At 30.5% G+C, this 24,878-nt stretch overlaps 3 protein-coding genes across 7 annotated transcripts; all 3 read right to left on the bottom strand.

Moving 5' to 3' along the window:
• Nucleotides 1–135: 135 nt before the first annotated feature.
• Nucleotides 136–4,623, bottom strand: LOC109797458 (UBP1-associated protein 2C). The gene is made up of 6 exons (XM_020357503.3): nt 4,457–4,623; nt 3,036–3,156; nt 2,686–2,829; nt 1,969–2,165; nt 1,376–1,451; nt 136–697 (listed from the first exon to the last, which is right to left on the bottom strand). Exons 1-6 carry the CDS (start codon nt 4,579–4,581, stop codon nt 350–352), a joined length of 1,011 nt encoding a protein of 336 aa, XP_020213092.1. The 5' UTR covers nt 4,582–4,623; the 3' UTR covers nt 136–349.
• Nucleotides 4,624–8,340: 3,717 nt separating this feature from the next.
• On the bottom strand, nt 8,341–12,205 carry LOC109797452 (uncharacterized). 4 transcript variants are annotated; one of them, XM_020357497.3, is made up of 8 exons: nt 11,594–12,177; nt 11,409–11,479; nt 10,354–10,522; nt 10,168–10,244; nt 10,031–10,070; nt 9,153–9,219; nt 8,932–9,001; nt 8,341–8,804 (listed from the first exon to the last, which is right to left on the bottom strand). In XM_020357497.3, the coding sequence occupies exons 1-8, from the start codon at nt 11,955–11,957 to the stop codon at nt 8,703–8,705; spliced, it is 960 nt and encodes a 319-aa protein (XP_020213086.2). In that variant the 5' UTR covers nt 11,958–12,177; the 3' UTR covers nt 8,341–8,702. The 4 variants fall into 4 exon arrangements, 3 of the variants coding, with proteins under 3 accessions (XP_020213086.2, XP_020213084.2, XP_020213085.2); XM_020357495.3 differs by having other exon boundaries at nt 11,409–12,175; XM_020357496.3 differs by having other exon boundaries at nt 9,153–9,207; nt 11,409–12,166.
• Nucleotides 12,206–16,186: 3,981 nt separating this feature from the next.
• On the bottom strand, nt 16,187–19,711 carry LOC109797364 (uncharacterized). Of its 2 annotated transcripts, none has more exons than XM_020357383.3 (6): nt 18,517–19,711; nt 18,217–18,376; nt 18,019–18,135; nt 17,525–17,579; nt 17,307–17,376; nt 16,187–16,658 (listed from the first exon to the last, which is right to left on the bottom strand). In XM_020357383.3, the coding sequence occupies exons 1-6, from the start codon at nt 19,189–19,191 to the stop codon at nt 16,449–16,451; spliced, it is 1,287 nt and encodes a 428-aa protein (XP_020212972.2). In that variant the 5' UTR covers nt 19,192–19,711; the 3' UTR covers nt 16,187–16,448. The 2 variants fall into 2 exon arrangements, with proteins under 2 accessions (XP_020212972.2, XP_020212971.2); XM_020357382.3 differs by having other exon boundaries at nt 18,217–18,412; nt 18,517–19,705.
• Nucleotides 19,712–24,878: the final 5,167 nt, after the last annotated feature.

The following is a 24,878-nucleotide window of genomic DNA, read 5'->3' as shown; positions in this document are numbered from 1 at the left end:
CACCAATGATGTGACACTTGTAAGAACACACATCACAAAGTTAAGGGAAGGACTAAATAACCACTCAAACAATGGCATATGGTTTGAAACTTCAAAGTCTTAGCTTAAATGAAGAAAAAAAAAGAGTAACTCCACTTTAAAAAATTCAGAAATAAATTATATAAATAATTTTTAGTCAATATTACAAGTAATAAGAATGTCAAAATTCTACAAGAGCTATCAAAAGCTGCAAAAGAAAGGTTGCAGAACTGCATTAATAAGCGATGAGGACATGAGAGGTAACTAAGGGCTAAAAAGATTTGCACAGGAAAGCAAAGAAAGGAGTGCCAAAATCTCCACATAGTTACATTCATTGCTTGGGATAGTAATAAGGGTAGTTGTTCATTCCTACAGGTTGAGTTGGCGGAAACCCATGTTGGTCTTTCTTTGCAGAAACTGGAGGATAAGGAATCTGCCCTTGTGTTGAATAAGGAGAGGGTGCAGGGAGATGGTTTGGATAAGGAGGTGCAGAATATGGTGCTACAGTTTGGGGGTAACTGTAATTGATTGGGGGGCCGGAGCTCACGTGAGCTTTTCCAGGCTGCATATATCCCGGGGTCATAGGTAAGGCTGCCATTGGAACCACTCCAGCAGGAAATGGCGCCTGGCCAGTTTTACCTTTGTTGAAATCGGCATATTTTACAATTATATTCCTTCCCTGCAATGGAACAAGAACAATATGTCATAACTTCAATATTTAAGCAGCTTGAATCCTTGAGCTATTGCAAAGGCTATAATAAGTATTTCAGCTAAGGTCCTAAGCTCCAAGCAGTTCATTCACAATGCAAAACATATCAAGCAGTATGAATTCCAATTTCCGTCATTGAGAAAATGACAACTTAAAATCAAAACACATGTGAAAGCAGATTTCTCAGTTTTCACCGCAAGTGCTTAATGCTTCGAGACTGAAGTCCCTTCCAGTATTTGCTCTCTAATTCCTATAAGAACAGGGCCTAAGGGTGAGATTACTGATCAGAGTAGTACAATGTCCTGTTACATATTTTTCCGATAAAGAAAGAATGTCCTCCAAATGAACTACACGAGGAGTAACTATATTTTTGTCAAATTTCGGATAAAAATTTAAACAAAATCAGATGTGTACAGAAAAGTAAAATCTAATATGCAGCTAAAACCGCCCAGTTACCTGAAACCAACATTTTTTAAATAGAAATTTTATTTTTCCCCATATAACTAAGATGCCTTTTCAATTAATGATCTTTTCCATTTTTCATGTTGCAATTCCAAGACATTTAATGAGCATAGAAATAATCAGCTCCTACCCTCACAGCTAACATTAACACCAGACTTTGATAAAAAAATTAAAGTGTTTCCTTACCCCAAGAGTCTTTTCTAAGTCATCTATGGCCTTCTTTGCAGACTCTGCCGTCTTGTATGTTACAAAGCCAAAGCCACTACAGTTGGGAAAAAAAAAAACAATAGTAACACGTTACAGTGAAAAACATGTAAAAAAAGCTACTTACAGTATCTTCAATAGCGATAATTAAGAGAGTTGCTAAACACTTTCTTTTTTAAGTTTATGATTTGAGAGAACAAACAGGAACACGAGATATTTGAAATAGATAATTTGACAGAACAAGTTTTTGGACTTGAAACATAGATTTTGCTCCATATGACTGTTGCAAATATATGAGTGGCTCTATATATGATGACCATTGTTCTATATCATTCGGTTTCTTTCTTTAAAAAAAATAACTGAAAAGCAGCAACTAGCAACCCCTTTTTGGGTTTGCTACAGTGAGCACCCATTTTTTTCAAAAGCAATATTGGTTGATCTCCATCAATGAACACATGCTAAAGTGGGTTGCTGTAACAAATTAGCAACTACCTTGGTCATGCATTGGAGCTGCTCTTACAAATTTTAAAAGCATACAATTATGTATCCAAATAAAGCATGTTGCTACTTTTTACCGTGATTCATTTGTATCCTTGTCATATGCAACCGAACCTTCCTCTATTTCACCATGCCTCAAAAAATAGTTAAGCAGCATTTCACTAGTGACTTCTGGGGATAAGCTTCCAATATAAAGCTTCCTCAGGGAGAGATCAGGAGCACTACTTGTTCCGCTTAGACCCTCACAAGCTAAATTACAGACAGCCAATCTTCCCTGAAAGCAAGAATCTCTAAAATCAACCAGGGGAATGGAATAATGATGGCTGCAGAAAGTCACACAAATTACATGCTTTTTCTTTTTCCTTCCAGGAGTTGGTGAGGGGAGGCACCTACACTCAACTAAATTACAATCCTCCGTGTTTTTTTGGTTATCGATCTTAGGTTTAAAAAATGTCACTTTGCCCAATTGTTTCTCAGTTTGCCCAATATTAATGTCAAAACGGTACAAGTACAAGGTAGGTAAGGAAAAACGGATTCCATAACTCGAGAATAAGCAGGCAAAGTGAACAAACCCTAACCACAGGTCAGCTATCAGTCTCAAAAAATAAATCACATCTCAGATAATCATTGCAATAAGATCTCATGATTTTTTTTGGGGGGGGGGGGGGTGTCAGTTAAGGACCTCAAGGAGGCAAAGTCAGTTACAAGTTTACAACGATGTTTCTACTGGGAAACTGCTGAGTCAGCATATAAGAGTTCTAATTCCAAAGCAACAAAATGAGCTAAAAGCTTACATCGATTAACTTGCTAGGGGCTCTCAATGCCTGCTGAGTTGATTCCATATTTTTGAAAGTGATAAATCCATAGCCACGAGATTTTCCTGTTGCTTTATCATAGATCACAGCTCCTTCCTCAATTTCTCCGTGCTCTTGAAATGCCTGGAAAAAAAATATGATTATAAGAAGCAATGTACAGAGAAGAAAGAATTTTACTAGATTCTTGAGATCAGAGACAAGGTACTGGGTTGGAAATAAAGGGATATTGGAAATTTGTATTCTGTAAATAAATCTTGTTGAGCACATTCAGTGTGACATGGAAACAATCACATGCATGACACACTAAACACAATCATCAATGCACTCACAGCACGCAAAGTTTCTGAAGTGGTATTCCATGCCAAGCCACGAACAAAAAGCTTTCGATGGGCAGGATCTGCACTTGCAATACTTTTTATTTCTTCTGCAATGGAAGGATATTGGGACCCTCTTTATGCCTCAACATGAAAACAAACACACATGCACACGGTCAATCACACAGCATACAAGTTGGAGCAATACTTTTATGGCCCCTTTTTCAGAGAATGCAAGCACACCAGGCAAGCAGAAGGTACTAAGTACTAACAATTCAAAGATGACAAATTCACATTGTATATACGCATATATAAAGCAATGCAAGCAACAAAAGCACGATTCTGTTCTGACCAATTCAGGCCAAACAATACCAGACTCTAAGTGTAATAAATTCTTTTCATCAAGCATTTATGATTTGAATTTTATATTTTATGTATAATTAGTCTTGTTTCATCTCGTTATAATTACAATAAAGCTAAATTTGTGGATTTAGAACCATGATGACCATAGAGTACAAGCCTTGGCACAAGAGTAAGGTTGTTGCATTGTGTCCTAGACGTCTAGGACTCTAGGGTTCAATTCCTGAAACAATCTCTCCACTTGCAAGGATAAGGCTGGCCATGTACATCTCTATCCTCCCCAAATCTCGCCATGTGAAAATATCTTGCACTAGGTCGCCCATTTAGAACTATATTGACCAAGTGCAGAGGGGACCCAATTACAATTTCTTTTTCAGTTTGGGAACGGGAACCTATTTAAAAATTCTCAAATAGTTCAGGGAATTACTGATTAATTTAACATAATAATATAAAAAGTGACAAACTGCACACCTACATACCACGTACTTGGTAACTATGGGGTCAACTGGACAACAACATGTGATCAGCTAGAGCCTAGACCATTTACAGAACAGTGCCTTTCATTCCCACATCTCTAAGTTTTGGTACCACTGGGAGTCGAACAGCTTAATGGAAAATGTAACAAGAGAAAAAGATGTGATATTGCCCATATTTTAATTTGTACTCATCAAAAGGGGCAAAATTTTGAAGTTTGAAAATATTCTCAGAGGATGATGCTAGTAAAAATGCTAATTCCTAAAGACTTGACGCTCTTATTCCTGTTTCCTAAAGTCCCACGCTTCAACAATAACACAACATTAAGGCCAAATCCTGCAAGCCCAAACTCAATTACACACTTACAAATCCGACTAGGTTAAAAAAAAAAAACTATATATCAGAGTCCCGAATGGACAGTGCTACCAAATACCAAATCAAAACACGCTTTTCCGGTTTCCACTTCTTCAACAAATAAACGTGTATATATAACAATACACATAAAACATGTTTTGTGAGATGAACGAAAACCAGAAAGCAGAAGAAGATATAGAAATTGGTTGCAGAGAGAGGAAGAAAAGAAGAAGGAATATGAAACGCACAGTTTAGCTAGAAGATCGACGAGCTGTGGTTTAGCAAGAGGTTCAATGAGGAAGCGAAGCTCTTCCTTGGAAGCAAATTCACCATTCCCTGCTTCGTCTAGCTTTCTCTTCTTCAAATCATCCATACTCCTCTTTGTATTCTTCACACACAAACTTCTTCCACAACTCACGACCCAATCTATTAGGTTTATAAATTGGGCTTTTCTTAAAACGAACTCTAAGGCCCGTCTTCAGCCCGGCCCACCTTTTTTATTGATATATAAATAAATTAGTGTATACAACTTACAATTTTGAGACTCGTTTTTTCTTTCCTTTTTTTTTTTGAGAGGCGTTTTTCTTATTTGATTAATTCATTATTTATAGAACGATGCTATATCCTCCAAAAAAAAAAAAAAAACAGAGTTCGAATCATCCTCTGAATATTAAATTATTAATATTTTTTAATAAATTTATTATAAAATAATTATTTAATTTAATATTTTATAATTTAAATTAATACTTTAATGTTTGGAATGATTTTCAAAACTTACATTTGAAGGTTCTATCATTTTTCTTAATTATAATCTCTCTCATTTCTTTTCTTTTAACTCATAATTATATAAAGGTAAAATCTTTTTCACGTTCTCTTTATCTTAACCTGATTTTTTTTATTTAATTTTAAATTATAAAAATATTTATAAACTATAAACTTCTTATAATATGGAAAATAAAAATATTTTTAACTGATAATATGCATGTCTTATTTATTTTTTTGTTTTTATTATAAAAAAGTGATTAAAAACTTAAGAAGCTCTTAATACTATGAACCATAATAACATTAATGACATGTTTGAGTTGTCAACAAATTTTTAAATTTATAAAATTAAATAAAATATTTTTTTTTAAACGTCATATAAGTGAATTTTTTTTCATTTGATACGTGAGGGAAAATGAAATGAACTTAGTTATTCAAAATTTAATGCAAAATATTGATATAAATGTTGTGAAATTGGAAAGAAGTGAATGATAATATTATGAATCCTAATGTTTAAGGTATGTGTGTATAATAATAGACTAAATATCTCTTATATTATTTATTTATTTTTTATTGAACTAAGTTGAGTTTCATAAGTTTATTAGAAGTAGATGCCTTAAGGCATGGTGAACATTTACAAAAATATTTATAAATTGTCTATCAACAAAATTCACACACTAGACAATGCAAATCAAATCCATATCTTTTTGGAATATAAGTCTGTTTCTTATCAACTTGACAAATTTTTATTGACTATCCAATATATGACCTTCTTGTATGTTGAATTGAGAGTTTTGAGATATTTTAAAATAAACTTTGGATTTTAGCTTGTTATAATCTAATAGTAAAAAAATAATTTAAGGGTTCTTGTTTCACATACTCATATTGGTGTGGAGACAAAGAATATAAGAAGTTCATGAGTGGTTATGTTTTTTCAGCTATATGACTTCACCTTCTCATGGAGTGTAAAGGATCAATTCACATACTCATTGAGAATATTAACTAGGACAATTTTTTTTTAATATTATTGTGAAGTATTACAAAAAAAAATTATTTAAAATTTAAAATTAGTTAATTTTTGCAAGTATTACAATTAGTAAATAGTTTTTTATATTTATAACTATTTAGCTAATTAATATCAATAATATTGTTTTAGTGTTAGGTCAACCTTTACTAAGTGAAAAAAAAATCAAGATTTGGGAGACAAATACAAAAGGAACTTATTTTAAAGACAAAGTAGGAGGGAGAAGCAAAAGGTCAAATTTTGGTCTAGCCAAATTTTCACGACCTAGCCAAATTGAGGCGACAAACACCAAATTTTCATCGTAACATATTTGGTTAAACGAAATTTATATAGTTGGGTGAATTTCTTATTTTAAGTTGAAAAAATCTCTATTTTGTCCAATAAAATTAATGCAATCAAGTGATTTATGCTCTGTTATAAAAGGAAACAAATTGAATTAAAAAAATTCATATTTTCTCTCTCATTCCCAAACTTTTAATTTCACTCTACACCAAAGATCATCAAGTTTGAAGGCGTTTGAAAACATTAGAAGATCTCGAAAGCGATTTTGACTTCAAGAGCAAAACGATGACACTTTTGCTTTTTTCTTCTTTTTCTTCTTCTTAATGTCTTTATATGTTGATATTTAGTATTTGGAGCTTTGATTTATAACTTGGTTGAAAAATATTTTCCAGATCATGATTTGAAATAAATCACCTAATGGCTTGAGTTGCTACGAATAAAGTTAAAATTATTATACTTTAAAAAAATCTTCTTAATGCAAATTCTCCTTTTTAAATATGCAAGGGATTGATATTTAAGAGAGAAAATTTAAAATTTCTTTACTCAGGAATTAGTATTGAGTGACTCATTCTATATAATATTATAGGAGAAAGATTAACATATATATGTCTTCAAGACTACAAGAAAATGTAGTGTGTGAAATTCAATTCCAAGCATCTCATATATAAATTTCTATAATACCTATTTGCATATTTGTTGCTTGTTTTAAATTTTATTAAGTTGAACTTTTCGTTTAATAAATATACATGAAAATCGTGTATATATTTATTTTTTACTTATCTAAATTAATCGAGAATTAATAAGAAATCAACTACTAAAATTTTAAGATTCTTGGTATTGATATGAAATTATAGGAAACTTGACCATCTTTGAACAAAAAAAGTTAGGAACTAATGGCACAATTTTTCCAATATTTTTTTAATTCTTATTATTTGATATTTTATATTCTTAATTTTCATAAATTATTTTGGTCATTTTAATCTTTATAATTTTATATTTTATTATTTAATTTGTATAAGATTATTTATCATTTTAATCTCTAAAACATATATTGACGTGAATAACATGAGACACGATAATGTAACACTTCATTTGCCACATAGTTTAACAAAGTTGTTTTTAACGATAACAATGAAAAAAAAAATTAACTAATTTAATGAAAATTAAAAATAAAAATATCTAAATTATAGGACTAAATAATATATAAGTAATAAATATTTTACTGAAGACATCTCTTCTAAATAAAAAAGGAAAAAAAAAACATTTTTTGTCTCTTTGGTCGTCTTCCTTTCCAACTTCCTGTTTCTTCTCTTTTCGTTTAAAAGCTGAAACTTTGCTCTCCAGCCATGAAATTTGAAGTTTAGTTGCAAAGCTGAGTTTGTTGTAAAGCATCTCCTTTGAGTTCTAACTTCTTATAAGAAATACTCCTTCCTTCAAAGTTTGGCTACTGATTGCAATCTTTTACGGTTCATCACTTTCACGAATTCAAGGGTGAATTTAGACGTACCGCGGATTGGTATGCACCATAATCAGGCCATAGAAGGACCGAAGGGCGATAGTTTATATTGATCCTAGTCGCAGAGGATTTTGGTACCCTAAACAAAACTTACATCAAAGAAAATACCTTAAAATTAAAGGAGCAGTTATGAATTATAACAACATCTAGTACTAATCATAAGTAATATAAGATAAATGATAAATTCAAGTAATATTAAAAATAATGTAATTAATATGATTATTTTTAATATATCATAAACTTAAGTTTTTTTTCTTAAACATATTATTTACTTTTTAAATTTTGGGCCAACTATCCCACCCTTTGAGGTGCCTCCAACGTAGCGAGGAGATTAGTCACTGCTGTCGGCGGTGGATATTTCAGGGACGAAAAAAAAAAACATATTATTTACTTTAAACAGTTATTATATTTAAATGTTAGTTATTTGCGAATGTATAAGAAATAAAATTAATAATTAATAAAGATTATAAAGAAATTTAACTTTGATTAATTTTAAAAGTTAATAACTATTACTTATAGAAAAATTTAACTTGTTGCTAATAATTAAGTCAAGAAATAAAAGTCAGATTTCTATATGAAATATAGTTAACAATAAATCGTATAAATACAAGTATCATAATATTTATATACGACCCAGTTAGTGTGAAGATGTTTTCGGTTCTTCTCTCAATTCTGTGATAACCCTTTTTGTGTGGGAGTGTTCACAGAGCAGACTGGAGGTGCTTACATTCTGAAGTAGCTGCCAAAGGCAAAAAAATTCTTGATTGCCAATTGCAAGAAAAAGGAAGCAAAATGGTGTTTGCATGTGCCCTAGCCATGCCACATGACAGCTAGGAAAATAGAGTCACTTATTTATCAAAACAATTGATTCATATTTTGGGGATAGGAGCTTCCAGTTCTGTGTCAACTGTCAAGGGTTCTTCTCCTGTTTGGTTCTTTCCTTTTGGTAATCTAGCATTACTTTCAGCTGCTGGCTCTGCTGTTCAATTAGCACTTGCAAATTTCGTTGCATCTAAGCCCAAAGGAAAAATGAACACAAGATAGTAAAGGGTTAGTGAGTCCAAATTAATGCTTGAGTTTCATAAACATTTTAATTGATGTCTAATAGATATTTCCATCAAAGCAATTCTGAGCATTACCTCTAGTTGTTGGCAAATATTCCTCCGGACCTCTAGCTGCAATTGCCGTGATTCCTCAATTTGCATTTGGCTGCAAATTGAAGAGCATACATTTGAGAAAGCAAACATGGCTACAGTTAACTTCTTGAGTCTTGACATTTTAGTGAGAAAAAGCTCTTAATTGAAATAAAATAGTATCATAACAACACAAGTTTAGATTGCCATAGTTTAATTGATGTTACATTTTGACTTGAAGCTCAGCCACCTCATCTGTTTTATGTCCTTCCTCGGATCTTTCTGAAAGAAAAACTGGTAGCTGTATCATGATATATCCCCAATACTAGAAAATGAAATTATAGAGCAAATTACACTCACATTAAAATTTTGTAAGATTACACACAACTCCCTGATCTTTGTAACATTGAGCATAGAAAAAGTAATAAGTGTTTGTGCAATCTCACCAAATTTCAAGAAATATCATTATAATTTACTTGTGAAATTATAGTTCAACTCATTTTTAATTGTATATTAATAATCACGAGCAAACAAAGAAATAAATAAAAATATGATAATACTAATTTAGGCACACATTCTAAATTAGATATTCTCTTTGTTCTTTATTATAAGAAAAAAAATTGATTTATACATATTAAGAAAATTAGTTATTTATAATAATTTTTTATTATTTTAAAATATTTTTTTTTTCTAAATTATCTTTATTATAAATGTCAAAAGAAATAGTGCAACTGAAATGTCATATATTAAAGAGAGATATTTTTTAAAGATGTCATTAAATGGGGTAAAATCAATTAAAATTTACTTATATTTAAGAAAAAAAAAATGTATTTTTTTTTTCTTATAATAGAAATAAAAGATAATGTGTGTTTAGCCAAAGTATTTAAATATGAGAAGGTGAAAATTTGAGGAATGTGAATGAGATGTATCTGAACTATAGTATGTCCTAATACCTTATCAGATTTCATATCTAATTTCCACCTTCCTCTCTTCACTCTTATCGAGCACACCAATAGTATAGTTCAAAAGAAGCATTTTTAAAGAATTTCACGAGGTATGCATGGCAGTAATATACAACACATGGACAATGACAGAAGTAGTTTACCCTGTAAATCTTTGTGCATGTGTATTGTGGACCGACATTTCTGCAAGACATTTATATTAGAAACATTAGACAATAAATAAGGTGCAAAAGTAGATACTATGCACAAAGCAATTGTTTATTAGTGGAAATAGTTTTACCTGCAAATGACTTTTAACGTGAGAAATGGACAGCAAATCTGATTTCATCATCTCTAGTATAGCCTTTGGCTTTGCCTCTGCCATTAACAATGAATAAATCAATTATTAGGTAACAACTAACAAGAGTGAAGAGGTTTCTTTGTTGTTACGTGTTACTAATACTATTATTTTAATTTGTTAACTTACTTTCGGGGCCACCAAGGCTTTTAACAATCATCATAAATGGTTCATGCAGATCTTTGGTCCATTTTATTCTTCTTTTGCCTCTCCTAAAAGCAGAGTTACTTGAAGTTAAACAGGCACCCCCACAATGTTGACGAGGACCCTGCTTTTCTCGCTTTCTACACGAGACCAACTAGCAAGACATATTACATCTCATCAGCCAAATAAAGAAAAAGAAATATAATACAAAGTAGTAATAAGATGCTCAAATAAATTGTTTACGTTTCTGAAAGTAAAAAATTAATTTATTTCAAATTTTCTCTTATTCCGAGTGTTTATGAAAAAATTTATTAAAATCTGACTCAGACAATTTTTAACCGGTGGTTGAAGATTCTTAAAAAAACTAGTTCTTATGGATTTTCATCATCAGAGCTTGTTGATGTGTTTCTCGATAATAAAACCGATTCTTATGTAAAAATTGAGTTCTTATCATTAAAATTATTGACAAATTTCCAAAAAAGAAAAAAGAAAATTAAGGATTTGGATTTTGGGTATTATTATTGAGAAACTCGCTCCTTCTCTCTTGTGGTGTTACAACCTCATTCAATTATTGACCCAAAAGATAACTAAATCAAAACTCTTAGATTTCTTTAGGTACCATAGATTTCAAAATTATTTTGCTTAAAAAAAATATAAAGACACGGGGTATATGTTGACATGTTGTGAAACTCATTTTAAGTTCTTAAGGGTTCTACTATTAAAGTGAAAATTTGTTGGACTTCTTATGTCCTATATGGAGTCAACTAAAAGTAAGTCATGTTCCTATGAATGAGTTCTACATTGAGATGATATATATCAACAACTAATCTGGGTATCTGTGAAGCATGCGTAACTAAGAATTTCTATGCAAGGTAAGACTGTAAGATTACTTATTTTTCCTCTAAACCAAGCTAAGGTAAAAGGCTCACATCTACTCCAATTTTTGTTAAAGAAAATTAAGGATGAATAATTTCATACCAAATCATGTATACTTTAAATGGAATCAGAAACTACTAACCACATATTAAAAAAGTAAGAACCTGGTTTCTCTGAAAGGAAATCTCAAGGGGCCTTTCATCTGTGGCACCATCATCCCTCAGTAACTTATCATCTTGTGAAAATTGATCATAATATGGCACACTGTCAGGCTGAATATCGCTATACTTTTCAGAGCAAGCAAATTTACAATACTTTTCAGAAGAAGAAGGACAATCTGAACTATTACTAGACAAGAAAGATTCAGCAACCGGGCACAATAAGGAGCTTGTGAATTGTGAGGATGGTAGATCTTGCTTGGTACTGGTGAAGTTATCTCCAGAGTCTATTGTTGTTGTTGTCGTCGTGGTCTTTGGAAACTCAAAGCACCAAGCAGGAACTTCAATCTGATCATGTTGTTGAGCTTGAAAACTCACAAGGCTTCTGGTTGCACAAAAACCTGGTGGAGTTTGAAGAGGAGTGGTCACAATGTTGAAGGGTGATTTTGTTGGATCAACACATAGCTGTTCTGATGAAACAACCTTGGCTAGGTTGGTAATTCCCATGTAGGATTCCCATTCAGTTCCGTACATCTGGGAACTATACTGATACATGTTTGATGTTTCTCTGATCACTTGACCCAACCTACACTTCTATACACTTCAGCTAATTTAATCACTCCACTTCTATGTGATGCTCATTTATATGCCAAACCCTAGAACAAAAAAGGCATTAACAAACCGTGCCCACAAAAGACTTCAAATATTTGTTATTTAAAGCAAGAGGGAGTGTGAGAGAATAAAAAATGAATTGGATGAACAGTGAGAGGAAAAGTTAACAAATGTATACAGACATAGTTGTGTCCTCATACAATGCGAAATTTTCGATGTATGAGGACAAAATTCTTGTCCAAATACATTCTGACCTAAGAAAAATATCATGCAATGTAGCTTCACAGAGAAACTAATAGTCACTCATTCTTTAATTCCAAGATGCAAGAGAGACATGGTTTGTTTAATATTCTATAATTACTCAGCAGCAATAAGCACAACAATGCATTACTTTGGATCCGTCGGATACCTCCTATGCTCTCAACCTATACTCATCTTGCATTCATTTGAAAAGACCGGAGTTAAAAACAAAAAAAATATAAGAGATAGTTTATTACTATTGGGAATAGCATCACAGTTTTAAGATCAACATAGCTAATATGGTTGATCTCTTTTGGTTAAAGAGAATAATATAATGTAAAATACAGGAGTACAAGAATCTGAGCGAGTCCCTTTTGATTTGCTTAGTTGGATGACCAGAAAGTCGATCTCTTTTAATTAGAGTAAATACTATTTCTTTGTTTATATACGAGACGACTATGTGTTCATTGTAATTTGTAGAAGACTACACAATATTGGTGAATCAATGCGTAAATTAATTATTTATTTGGGGGGTAATATGCATAGTAACAAGGGTTAAAGATTTTTTTTTAAAGATGGATGGTGTAAAATAATTTTACATTCCTTTTTTATTATTTATTATAAAAGTTAATAACTTACATACTTGATTTATTCATTAAAAACTTTAATTTTAATGGTTGAATTATTAAAATTTAATGTAAAATACGAGTTATTAAAAAGAGTAAGTTTAAGTAGACTTATTCCGAAAGTAAACAAATGTCTCCTCATATATATATATATATGTGTGTGTACATGCATGCATGTACGTATGTATATACGTGTGTGTGTTTTGGAAAATTAAAAAGGTTAAATACTAAAAAAAACCTTATCAATAAGTTATGAGCAAATCAAACAAATAAATTTGAGTTACATCTTAACTCAAAACTTTAAGGTATTAAGTTTATGAGTCATTTTTACTTTGATGTTACTTCTCAACTTTATCTAATATAGAATTCTCATTCATATTTGAACATTAATAATCTCATTCTCTTTCCTTAAATGTGAATCTCTTCCACATGCTATATTTCTTCTCCAACGGAAGTCTTTTTTGTTCGTGAGTATTTAATGGAAGCCCTTAAAGTTTAACCATTATTGTTTCTACTCTAGATATTTGCACCTATGTTAGATCACATTAATGTGATATGTTGTTTGACCTCCTCGTTGCTAAGAAGACTTTCACACAATGGATCTCATACTTCAATCTACTACATTTCATTATTGTCCAATACTTGTTTGAGTTGATTACCTATTCAAATCATTGACTCTAATGTCATTTGTTGGTAACAAGAGGGAGTTAAATAATGGAGAAAGTTCCATCAATAGACCATGAACAAATATCACAAGTAAATTCTACACAAAATCTTAACCCAAAACCTTGAAACACCATGTTTATAGGTCTTTCTCACTTATATGTTATTTAATATATTTAAATTTATCTAATATGAGACTTTCATTCAAAGTTGAACAATTTTAACCCTTAAATTGAAATAAACAAGGTTAATTAAAATATTACAAACAAAGTTATCACATACTATTACCATCCTAATTATCTCTATCATTATCAATGTCACTACTATCATTGTTATCATAATTGTCACTACCACCTTTGCCAACGATGGTGGTAACGAAAGTGATAGTGATATGTAAATATGTAATGAATAAACAAGTTTTACACAAATAGAGAGAGAGAGGGAGAGGAATTTCTTTAACATATGTAATGAATAAAATTTATTGATATTGATGCATAAGTTTTAATATGAAGTAATATCTCCACATCTCCACCTTTTCCATGAAGATTTAATGATAAGAATGCTAAAATTAATATATCATGATTTTGTTTTATATATTCAATAAAATTAACTAATATAATTACTTATATTGATACATGTAATTTGATTAAAAATACCTTATAATAAGGATAAATGAAAGTAGATGGAAATCGAGAGTTAAGAAAATTTTCTATAAAGATCTAAGAAAAACTCTTAAAAATATTTTCACTAATAGTTATTTGAATTTATGTAAAGAGGTTATTTTTTTGTTTAAATTGAAAAAAAATGATATCAATTGTTACGAAGTATTTTTTTATATTTAAGATAGTGGTATGGTTACTATTATTATTATTAGAGAAATTTATAAATTAGAAGAATTATTTTGAGTATTTTTTTAAATTGTGGTATGGTATGGTTAATAACTATAGTTTATAATAAATAAGTATTTTGAAACGTGTAAGTTATATTATAATTAAAATTTCTGATAAATAAATATTTTAATCTATAAATTATATTTTAGAATTATAATAAATAATTTATATTGTGATATAAAAATATTTTAAACATTAACCTTTTCAAATATCTATTAAAATTAAATTTAAAAATAAATAATAAATTGAAAGTGATAATAGATTGACAAATATTCAGAAAAACATTCATGTTAAGTGAAACTCTCTAAAAACATTGTTGCTTAATATAACTATTATAATTTATATACAAGGAGGATAAATAATCAAATTTAAAACTTAACACTTTCGATAAAAAAAAATGAGATTTATACAACGTTAAATATTTTATGTTATAATTAATGCACATGTAAATCAATTAATATGATATTTTAGTTTAACTAATAATCTTAAATTTTAATTTTGAATATACAATATTGGAAAGAAAGAAAAAAAAAACCATCGTTACCTATATAGTAAACCCACCTCTTACTCATATCGAAGTGAAAAATACATATATTCTATACTAAAAGGCAAGTGTAGGTAGTGACAAAATACTCATACCTAGCTTGAAGTGAAAAAAAAAAAAAAAAAAAAAAAAAAAAAAAAAAAAAAACCAATAGCCTATACTAAATTTATATTATATACTTGGTGTACATTTTAAATTAAAAAAAAATAAGAAATACTTATAATAATTAATAACTTTGTAAGATACATATATATTATATATCCCCAGATGCAGACGTTGACGAAGGTAGCTCCAAAAACGAAATGCCAAGGAAGGACGGCTGTCATAGCATTACCCTCAAAGATTCCGGTCTTTTCAAGGACCTTCTCCTTTAACTTTTAAGCCTCTACCAATCAAATTAACAATACCACCCTTTTTATGTTTTTTATGCTAAATATTATATTTTAATTATTCTCCTTCTATACTCATTATACAAATTCTTTTATAACTATATTCACCCCAGTCTCAACATCAATTATGTTTAAACTTGTCATTTAGTGTCTTGTTCCCTTGTTCATCCCAAAATAATTTAAATAAGAGGCTCTCCCCTTCTCTTGGATTTTATTCTTCATGTGTGAATTATGAAGTGAGAAATGTATATTCTTTTGCTTTTACTTGTCATACAATAATCTACCGTTTTAATCTTATAATACTTTTATTTTTAACCTAATTTATTTCCTCTAATCACTAGACTAATATTTTAATGATTTATGATGAAGTAGTTCAATGATTAGATAAATATTTAATCACATCATTTTCTTTTGTAAGCAATTGAATTTGTTTGTATAAGTTGCATATGATTAGAGAATTCAATCGAATTGACATTTGAAAAAAAAAATAAATGAACCTCGTGAAAATGGATTTTTTTCCACCTTAAATACAAAAGATATATGAGATGAAAAAAATGAAATCTATAAATTTATATCGAGAAATGTTACTTATAAAAGCTTTCTAACACATCTTTTAAGCATATTATTTTTTATAAACTGAAATTCATTGAATAGGAAATTATAAGTGTAATTTATTAAGTAAGGAAAAAACTCATATTATAATTGGGATTTTTAATAAATTTTAATTAATTACAAATTGTTATCTGAAAAAGTGCGTTGTTATTTTTCTTTTTCTAAATTTTTTAGCCTCTCCGTATATATCTAATGAAGTTAAAAGAAATGCAGAAGGAGAAAAACAATAGCACCTTGCTGAAAAAGAAAGAAAACTCTCCTTACAAAGTTTATTACCCCCTCCCCCAGTAATGCAAATGTAATACAATGCTTCTTCTTTCTATAAGGATATAAAATGTAAGCAGTCTATATTATGTATAATTCACACAACAATGTTATTCTTACCATAACAAAATCACATGATGTGGTCTATCTGTTTCTTACAAGTAGTACACTTTTGGAAAACTCTAATTTTATACATAACCATCAAATTATGGGCTTGGAGAGGTCTTGGAAGTGAAGAAGGAATTGTTGGCCCCTTCAGAAACACAAACCTCACCATCTTTATGACTATTTTTTGTTTCATCAGTGGCTGAATTCTGAGTATTCAAGAGGTTATTACTTGTCTTTTGCTGCTGGTCAAACATTTTCTTCAGTTCCCTGCCTTGTTCCTCAATTCGCAACTGTAATTTTCTCTGAATCTGGATCAAGAAATTAAGTTGAATGAAAGCCTTAAGTTAGGATTTAGGAAAGAGTGTCATAAGATTCCAAATATTCCAACTCATTCACATCATTTTAGTATCCAATTTCTTCAGTATTTTTTCAACCAATAACTGCCTAACTCTTAACACATTTTAGCACATGATAGTGCAATTTCACATCACTATCCATGCCAAAAGAAAACTAGATTGCATGAGAAATTCAAATAAGATTACAAGCTAAGTGTTGTGTATGTCTTAAATTAGAAGAATCCCAAACTTCAAATAGGCAAAGATGTCTTAAAGCCTTTAAATATATCATATTTTCCTTGTAAAAGTGATGCATCGTTTTAGAAGTTGTAGTTAGAGTTTGAGCAAGTGAGACTATTAGACTTCATTGTTCTTCTGTGATGAAATCTCTGCATCATAACTTCCACGCAAAGTTGGTTACAGTTAAAAAAGTGAAATTCAATGCGCAAGGGTCAAGAACCTTTCATTTGGTTTGATCAATACTGAAGCTTTTTATAAGAGGTGGGGAAGGGTCACATAAATTAAGTACAATTACAATGTAAGAACATTAAAGATTTGGAGAACGTGGAAATATAATAGCATAAAGAAAAGTAGCAAGAGAAAATGATAACAAGGATATACCTCTAGTTGTTCATGAAGACACCTTTGAGCATCTAATTGCAGCTTAAGTGCCTCTCTAATTTGTAAGCCACTGCAAATCAAGAGCAGTGTAAATTTAGTAGATTTATAAGGTAACAACTAACAACACATGAAATTAATATGAAATGAACTAAGCAATTTAATAGAAGCACTAAAATATAGAAATATAACAGTGGCATAGGCAAAAGAAGTAGCATTACGTTTTTATATCAAGATGATGCACATCCTTTGTGTGGGCTCTTTTGTCAGATTTCCCTGTAACAGGACAAATTTTAGGTTCAGTATGGGGAGTGAACCTGATAATTTGAAAGAATTTGAAGTTTTGAATAACTGGAGAGAACAATAAAGCAACAGAGAACGTTGGTAGTTTGACTAAGGTTGCTATCATCAAGAAGAGAGAGTAAACTAAATTGTCATTTAGTGGCTCAAATTTTCTGCCGTGTTAATGGATGAAAATACATTTATTCTTCATTGGAACTTCCTACACTTGAAGTCTATTAACTAAAAATACATTAAATCTGTGAACAATCTGCATTAGTTTATTTATATCTCAACAATAATTAATGAATGAAAACCAAGGTAAAAAAGAGAAGCCTATAACTTATATCCTCGGTCTAGACAAGAAACAAGAAATGTACATGCATGGAAAGGAAACTACACTGCAAATTTGGTAAAAGAACAGAATAGAAATTACCTAAATTGGGCTCTGGAATGAATTTTGCAATTCTATATTTCTGCAAATGACTTTTGACATGGTAGATAGTCAAACCATCTGTATCCATCATCTTTAGTATAGCTTTTGGTGTTGCCTCTATAGTCAATCAGGAAACAAAGGACTATCAGATATTTAATATATGCATTGCCATTTGATAAATTTAGTTAAGTTTCTTACGCTCAGCGCCTCCAAGGCGATTCACACACTCAACAAACTTCTCATGAAGATCCTTGGTCCACCTTATACGTGTTTTACTTGATACCACTGCCCCATTAGTAGACACACTTCCTGCTGAAAGTGTTGGAGATAATTTCTCATTTGGAGAAGAGAATCTCATCTGTGCATTAGGTAAATTATAAGATCCACAACTAATCTGCATACAAATGCAATATTATAAGCCAATTGAATCTTCAAAGAATGGACACATCACACATGACAAAATCTACACATGGGGTTTGCAAAAGACAAAATACTTACCATATGGTCCTGATTTGATGAGCCCCTGATAACACCATGAATAAACAACTTTTGTTGTTCAATTGGAAGGATCTTGGAACTGGGAAAATTCCCACATGAAATTTTATTGGACTTTTCAGGAGATCTACTGCATTGATTACCACTATTCAATTGAGATTTCACAATGGATTGCAGAGTGTTTGACAAGTCAAAGTCGGGGTCAGGTTGGTTTGCTGAATCCAAGAAAAGGTTTTCCTTTGGAGATTGATACAAAGGAAACTCCAAATCATGAATCTTACATAACTGAGAACTCAAAGAGTGAACACCAATTTGGCTATCAAATTCGGCAAACCCCATGCAGTTTTCAGCAGCATAAAAGGCAGAAGCTGGTGAATCAAAACGGCTCATAATTGTGCCAGATGATTTAACAGAGCCTATGTTATTGTTTGGTAATTGTTCTGTTCCTCCTCCAACCATGGTAAATGATCCCATATTCCAAGGCTGTCTGATATCAAAATATTGACAATAACGATTACCAAACTCAGAATTCAAATCACCACTTAGTCCATGACTTTGTTGAATCAACCCTCCCCAATCAACCTTGTTCTCGTTCATTGGCACAATATTGAACAAAATTTGAAGTTGGATGGTACTATGCAGACTAATAGATATGCGTTGAAAATTGTGAGGTAGCATACATAATACTAAATTACTAATAACTCTTTGGAAGCATATCCTTACTAAGGAGCACCAAAATGGAAGGGGAAGGGAGAAGAAGATTGCAAAAGATAACAATAGTAATGCCAATTCGAGGCTACGGCATAAAATTCTCTTTTATATTCCCAAAAGGCTTCAGGTATAAGATTTGAATCTAATTGTCTAAATGCTACCGTGCAAGGTCATTAGCTATTAATTATTCTTGAAAAAGGATAAGAATGAACAATAATGAATTGACATGAACGAAGTAGAGTACATGGAAACAAACAAAAAGTTTTGTCTAAATGTTGTCTTCACGTGAATTTAACGAAATGCAAGAGAATCAGAAGAAAGAGGATAACCAAACATAGAAGGGACACAAATAAGAGGTTAGAAGAATTCCCCTAGAGGACAACTTCAACAACAAAGCTAAATGGGTCACTCATAAGAGGTTAAGAAAACGGTCCCAGAGTATTATTAAACACTAATTCTTAATATTGGGGAGAATATTGAGATGGCCTTATGGGCAACTGTAGTGTAGTAATTAAATGATAGATAAAGATACTGGAATAAATTCACATATAAATACATCTGCTATTATTCTTGTAATGATTCGGATGAAACAACTTTAACCACACACAGGGATGATAAATATATTATAAAAGAAAAAAAAAATCTTGTTCCGTTGCTAAGTGGGGTATCAGAAATTACCAGAAAAGTGCATCTAATTTTTATATTCATGATAAAAGCACAACGGAACTTTAACTACAAGAATCCAGTAGAAGTCAGTAACTTATAATGGGCTTTCCATTACATAAAGGTAAAAAGGATGAACAATGCTTTCATATGCCTCTCACTTCCGTGTTGCCACCGATTTTTCTTTAGAATATTTCTTGCCTCTTTTGTTTTTTATTTTATTTTATTTTCAATTTTATAGTCTAAAGAGACCAATGTCTTCAAGTTCTTTATCATATGTAGCCTTATTGAACCACATTAAAAATTCTTTTGTCGTTATTTCTTATATTAATTTTTTATACAGGTGTTTCTTTGCTGCTATTTATTTTTTTTAACTGAACGAGGCTTCACTTTCTTTTTCACTTTTAGATTGGTTAAAGATACAAAAATGTTGGTCATTGCAACCAGAATCTAAAGAAAACAAAATAAATGTACACAGAGGCAAAACTATTTAATGAGGCTTGTCAATGTGCTTACATCATGCACGTAGAGTGATCGTCTTCCTATTAGAGCATCTGCAGTGGGAATTGTTTAAACAACTCTTTGTGTTACATCATGTCATATCAACTCTTTTTTACTTTATGAGTTGCTTAAATTTTAACAAAATTGTTTATAAAAGTTCCGATACTAAAATTTAAGTAACCCATAAAATGAAAAAGAATTAATATGCTCTTAGGGTCTCAAACACTCACACACGTGCTAATTTCGTCCATGAAGTAGAGTGACACGCACACATATCCTTGAAGTAGAGCGATTGTCTTTCTATCAGAGTCACACTCTCGCTTATGTCCCCGAAGCAGAAAGTCACACCCCGAGAAAGAGATATACAAGATAATATTCATGTTTCTCCCCCTTAATAATGGATCGTATACATTAACTTTTAATAATTGAATGTTAAATTAAAAGAATTTATTAAATAGATTAAATGATAATTTTTTACAAAATTTAAAATTTATTCAATGATTTGTTACATAAATTAAAATTATCTTATAACACACTTTTTTATGAATATATATAAATTTAAATTTATATAATAAAATATCAAATAATTTTTAATTTAGAAGTTGCATTGTTGAAATTCAATATATAATTTTGAATTAAAATTAAATATGAATTATTGAGTGAAATGTTTTCACCTTCTCCCCCTTTCTAATTGGTGTTATTTTGTGGTAGTTTCGTGGCCAACATAAGCCAATTGATGCTATTTTGCAAAATGTTGTGATATAAAATAATTTTAACTTATAAAATAAAGTCAATTTATTTCATTTTTATTTTTGTATTAATATTTATATATAATTTTTTTTACTCACTCGAAAGAAAGGAACTCAAAGATATTGCTCGAAGAAAATAAAGAAGGAACTTCTAGATGTCTAGAGTAATGAGTTGAACTTGTTTGATTATGTCAAAAACTAAGGGTTAAGATAGTCATTGTCAGATTTTAGTTATTATTAAATAATTATACATGTGTATAGTCCATATTTATTAGTTGTTGAGATAATCTTTTTTAAATACTTGAATCGGTGATTGTATAGTGAATCATAAACACCTTACACAAATTTACTATGTATATCATTCTATCTATTCTCATTAATGACTTTTGATTTCGAGAATTATGTGTATATTTTCTATATCATTTTTCCTTTTCTTATAATATAATATGTTTTTATTTTTATTTCTTTTAGTTTTGTTTCAATTTTTTAACTTTCATGATATGATCCTTTTAATCGAGATATGAATTAATCCATTTGTCACTATTGAAGTTGACATAATTGAACAAACTTTTATAATAGTGATTAAATTATTTATAGAGATTACAATTCACTAATAAAATTTATTTATCAAAAAATATATATTTAAGTTGTAAACTAATAATGTATAAAAAGAATATACTTAAAAACAAAAAATTGATTTCGAAATTCATATTTAATTAGTTCTTATAGCTTTTCCTCAAAATAATCTTATAAACCCCTAATAACTAGTCATGGGTTTTAGTTCGAAAATTCCGGAATGGGTGATTCCGGTAGTGGATGAGGATAATGAAATTCATGCTATTAAGTATAAACTATTGTATTGTCTTGATCATAGCAAGATAATGATTTATTTTCTGGCAGCAACCCAGATGTCATTATCAGAAGTGGTACCGGTGGGAATCAAATTAATGGGCTTAGAGTTGAAGTTAAAGGGTGGAAAGAAAAATTCCTCAGTAAAAGTTCAGCCTTTTAAGCCCGACAAAGGAATAACCTACGTGGATTTAGAACCCTAAATCGAGTCACTAAGGTGGACAATCTCATAACATGTCCACTTTCACGTTCAAATTAACCTTTAGCTTACACGTATCTTCATGTGTGGACAATCTCGTAACATGTTCAGAGTGTTTATGGTCGCTAGTTGCTACATATTTAAGATTCTCTACGTGATTTGCTCTTTATAATGCATGCTTCGTAACACCATTCTGTTTAGTCATGGTCAAATAAGGGAATTGATTGAAGTATTTTGCTTCTAAACTTGTTTATCAGTTGCTTAATTAATCTCTAATTGGTTTATAAATTCCTATATAGAATTAATGTTTGAGACAAGGGTTGTGACTCTTGTTATAATTTTTTTAATATCCACGGGTTGGGATATTTCTTGTTTTTTTTTCTCAATGAATAATTTTAGACAAAGGTTGTGCATATCAATAAATAATTTCTCTTTAATTACTCCCGTAAGGTTCTAACTTCTAAAACCAATGTCTGTGGATCCATTTAAAGATTAATTACGTGTATATATAAATGAAACAGCTAGCATGTAAATAAATTGTGAAATGCAAAGTGCTAAAATGAAAATGTTTTAATACCACATGCATGCTGCTTTTCCGTGTGGTTCCATTTTTAGCTTATAATTAATTTGAATGATCTTGATTCCTTTTCATGCGAGTGAATAATTTAAATTATAAATAAGAAAATTGTCGATCAATATTATTGATATATTAAAATGATAACCATTGATTTCCTATCAATAATTAAAATTATTTACTTTATCTTTACTAATTTTAAGAAAATTTAAATCCAACATATAATATATATATATATATAATATAAATTATATAATATAATACAATAATAATACCTTGCTTTGGATACCAAGTCTAAAAACTACGCAGTATTACCGAATCTTCCCATATATAATTAATTCACATTGGCTGGTTTAAACTTTAAACTAATAACTAATACACATAGACATGCATGCTTCTTTTCCTTTTCGTTTTATTATATTTATATTTCTAAATGATATGCCTTGATTTGAATATATTTCTAATCAAAGCTCCCGGCAACAACAGATCAAGAGAGAGCAAAAATAGTTAAAAGAGCACCAAACAACTTGACTTGAAATTATTATTTTTTTCATTTGTTTATATAATAATATTTTTTATTTTTAATAATTAAAAGGAAACACAAGAATGATTGTAGATGTGGAGGTTCGATATAGTTGCTATCAATTATTTTCTTCGTTATTCTAGTCAAAAGAATATTATATAGGAGAAACAGTTTAATTCCATTTTCCACATATGGTAAGCAATGATGCAGCAATATAGCTGACTCAATATCAAATTAATTACTACTGATTGGATAAACTCATTCAAAAGCGTTATTTAAAAAAAAATTATAAATTAACTTGTGCATATATAAACTAGTTTAAATTTGTGAAGACTAGTGAAAAATCAGTCTTTTATGTCATCTCTTTGTTGTCACACATATAAAAAAAGTGACGTAAAAAAGACGTGGTGATAATTTTGTAAATAAGTTAAACTATTTTATGTCGGACTACATAAGATCCGACATAAAATTGAAATCTACGTCGGATAGAAGCTACAACCGACATAGATTTGAAATTTTAGGTCGGATCCCTATTTAGTCCGACGTAAAAATCGTTTTATATCCCTAGTCGCCCCTTCGTCTTCCTCGCGCACACGATCTAGGTTAATCTGAAAAGTGTTTGGGCGATTTCCGACGAAGGTGAGAACGAGTTCTGGTTGCGTTTTGAGCTCCGGCGACTTCCGGTGAAGGGAGGCTCGTCATTGGTGGGTTATTCTCCATCTTTTTGACCGATTGGAATTTGGTGAAGGGCATTTATGAGTTTTTGGAGAAGGTGAGTTGCTATTTATGAATTTTGAGCCTTTCGTTACTATTTTTCTGAGTTTTCTGACCTAGGTTAATCTTCTGAGTTTTGTTAGGGGAGGCTTTGGCGTCGTGGTAGATGCTGAGATTTGTGAGGTCGAGAATGGTGACGGAGAGCGGTTGGGCAATACGTGAGGTTGTTTCATGCGCGTAGAGGGCTAGGAGGATGACCTCAAAGCCGGCCTAAGGCTTCTGGTTGGCGATGCGGGAGAGGTAGACGCCACCAATGACGAGGAAGATGTTTTACGCCGGACATGGTAGATCCGACGTAAATTTACGTCTCCCACATTAACGTCAAACTTATTTACGATGTAAAAACCTCAAAATAGCCGACGTAAAATATCACTTTTGCACTAAGTTTTTCATATAAGTATTTTTGAAAAATTTTATCCCAACAAATTATATATATATATATATATATAGATATATATATATATATATATATAATATTATTATTATTATTATTATTATTATTATTATTACAGTAATAAACATGTTGATCTAATGCCAATCATTATTTTATTTGATTCCGGTTAAATGCATTGACATGAACGGCCAAACAAACAATTAATAAACAACCTACAAACCCAATAAGTAGGGAATGGCATGGAAAAAAAAGTTGAAGACAAAAGAATGAAGAGTGGAAGAAAATAAGAAATGGAGATTGACACCAGATAAAGATAAACTTGAATTCATAAATTAATAAAATTAATATATTAATTACTCCTGGATCGATAGATGCATCTGATCAATCACAAATAGTTGTAATCCACGCAACACGTAGACATTGACCCC

The sequence above is a fragment of the Cajanus cajan genome, chromosome 6 (genome assembly GCF_000230855.2).
Source record: "Cajanus cajan strain Asha chromosome 6, NIPB_CcT2T_4, whole genome shotgun sequence".
Taxonomy (NCBI): domain Eukaryota; kingdom Viridiplantae; phylum Streptophyta; class Magnoliopsida; order Fabales; family Fabaceae; genus Cajanus; species Cajanus cajan.
The sequence above is the reverse complement of the archived record's forward strand: the minus strand, read 5'-3'. Positions and strand labels throughout refer to the sequence as shown.

Excerpts from the sequence above, each read along its gene's own strand:
- LOC109797364 (XM_020357382.3), bottom strand. The coding sequence starts at position 19,191 with ATGCTACCTCACAATTTTCAACGCATATCTATTAGTCTGCATAGTACC. Across the intron at positions 18,413-18,516 it reads CATCAAATCAGGACCATATG|ATTAGTTGTGGATCTTATAA; the intron begins GTAAGTATTTTG and ends ATTTGTATGCAG. Across the intron at positions 17,377-17,524 it reads CATCATCTTGATATAAAAAC|TGGCTTACAAATTAGAGAGG; the intron begins GTAATGCTACTT and ends CTTGATTTGCAG.
- LOC109797452 (XM_020357495.3), bottom strand. The coding sequence starts at position 11,957 with ATGTATCAGTATAGTTCCCAGATGTACGGAACTGAATGGGAATCCTAC. Across the intron at positions 9,220-10,030 it reads CATGCACAAAGATTTACAGG|TTTTTCTTTCAGAAAGATCC; the intron begins GTAAACTACTTC and ends TACAGCTACCAG. Across the intron at positions 9,002-9,152 it reads GCTGAGCTTCAAGTCAAAAT|CCAAATGCAAATTGAGGAAT; the intron begins GTAACATCAATT and ends TTCAATTTGCAG.
- LOC109797458 (XM_020357503.3), bottom strand. The coding sequence starts at position 4,581 with ATGGATGATTTGAAGAAGAGAAAGCTAGACGAAGCAGGGAATGGTGAA. Across the intron at positions 2,830-3,035 it reads CTTCAGAAACTTTGCGTGCT|GCATTTCAAGAGCACGGAGA; the intron begins GTGAGTGCATTG and ends TTTTTTTTCCAG. Across the intron at positions 2,166-2,685 it reads CCCCTAGCAAGTTAATCGAT|GGAAGATTGGCTGTCTGTAA; the intron begins GTAAGCTTTTAG and ends TCTTGCTTTCAG.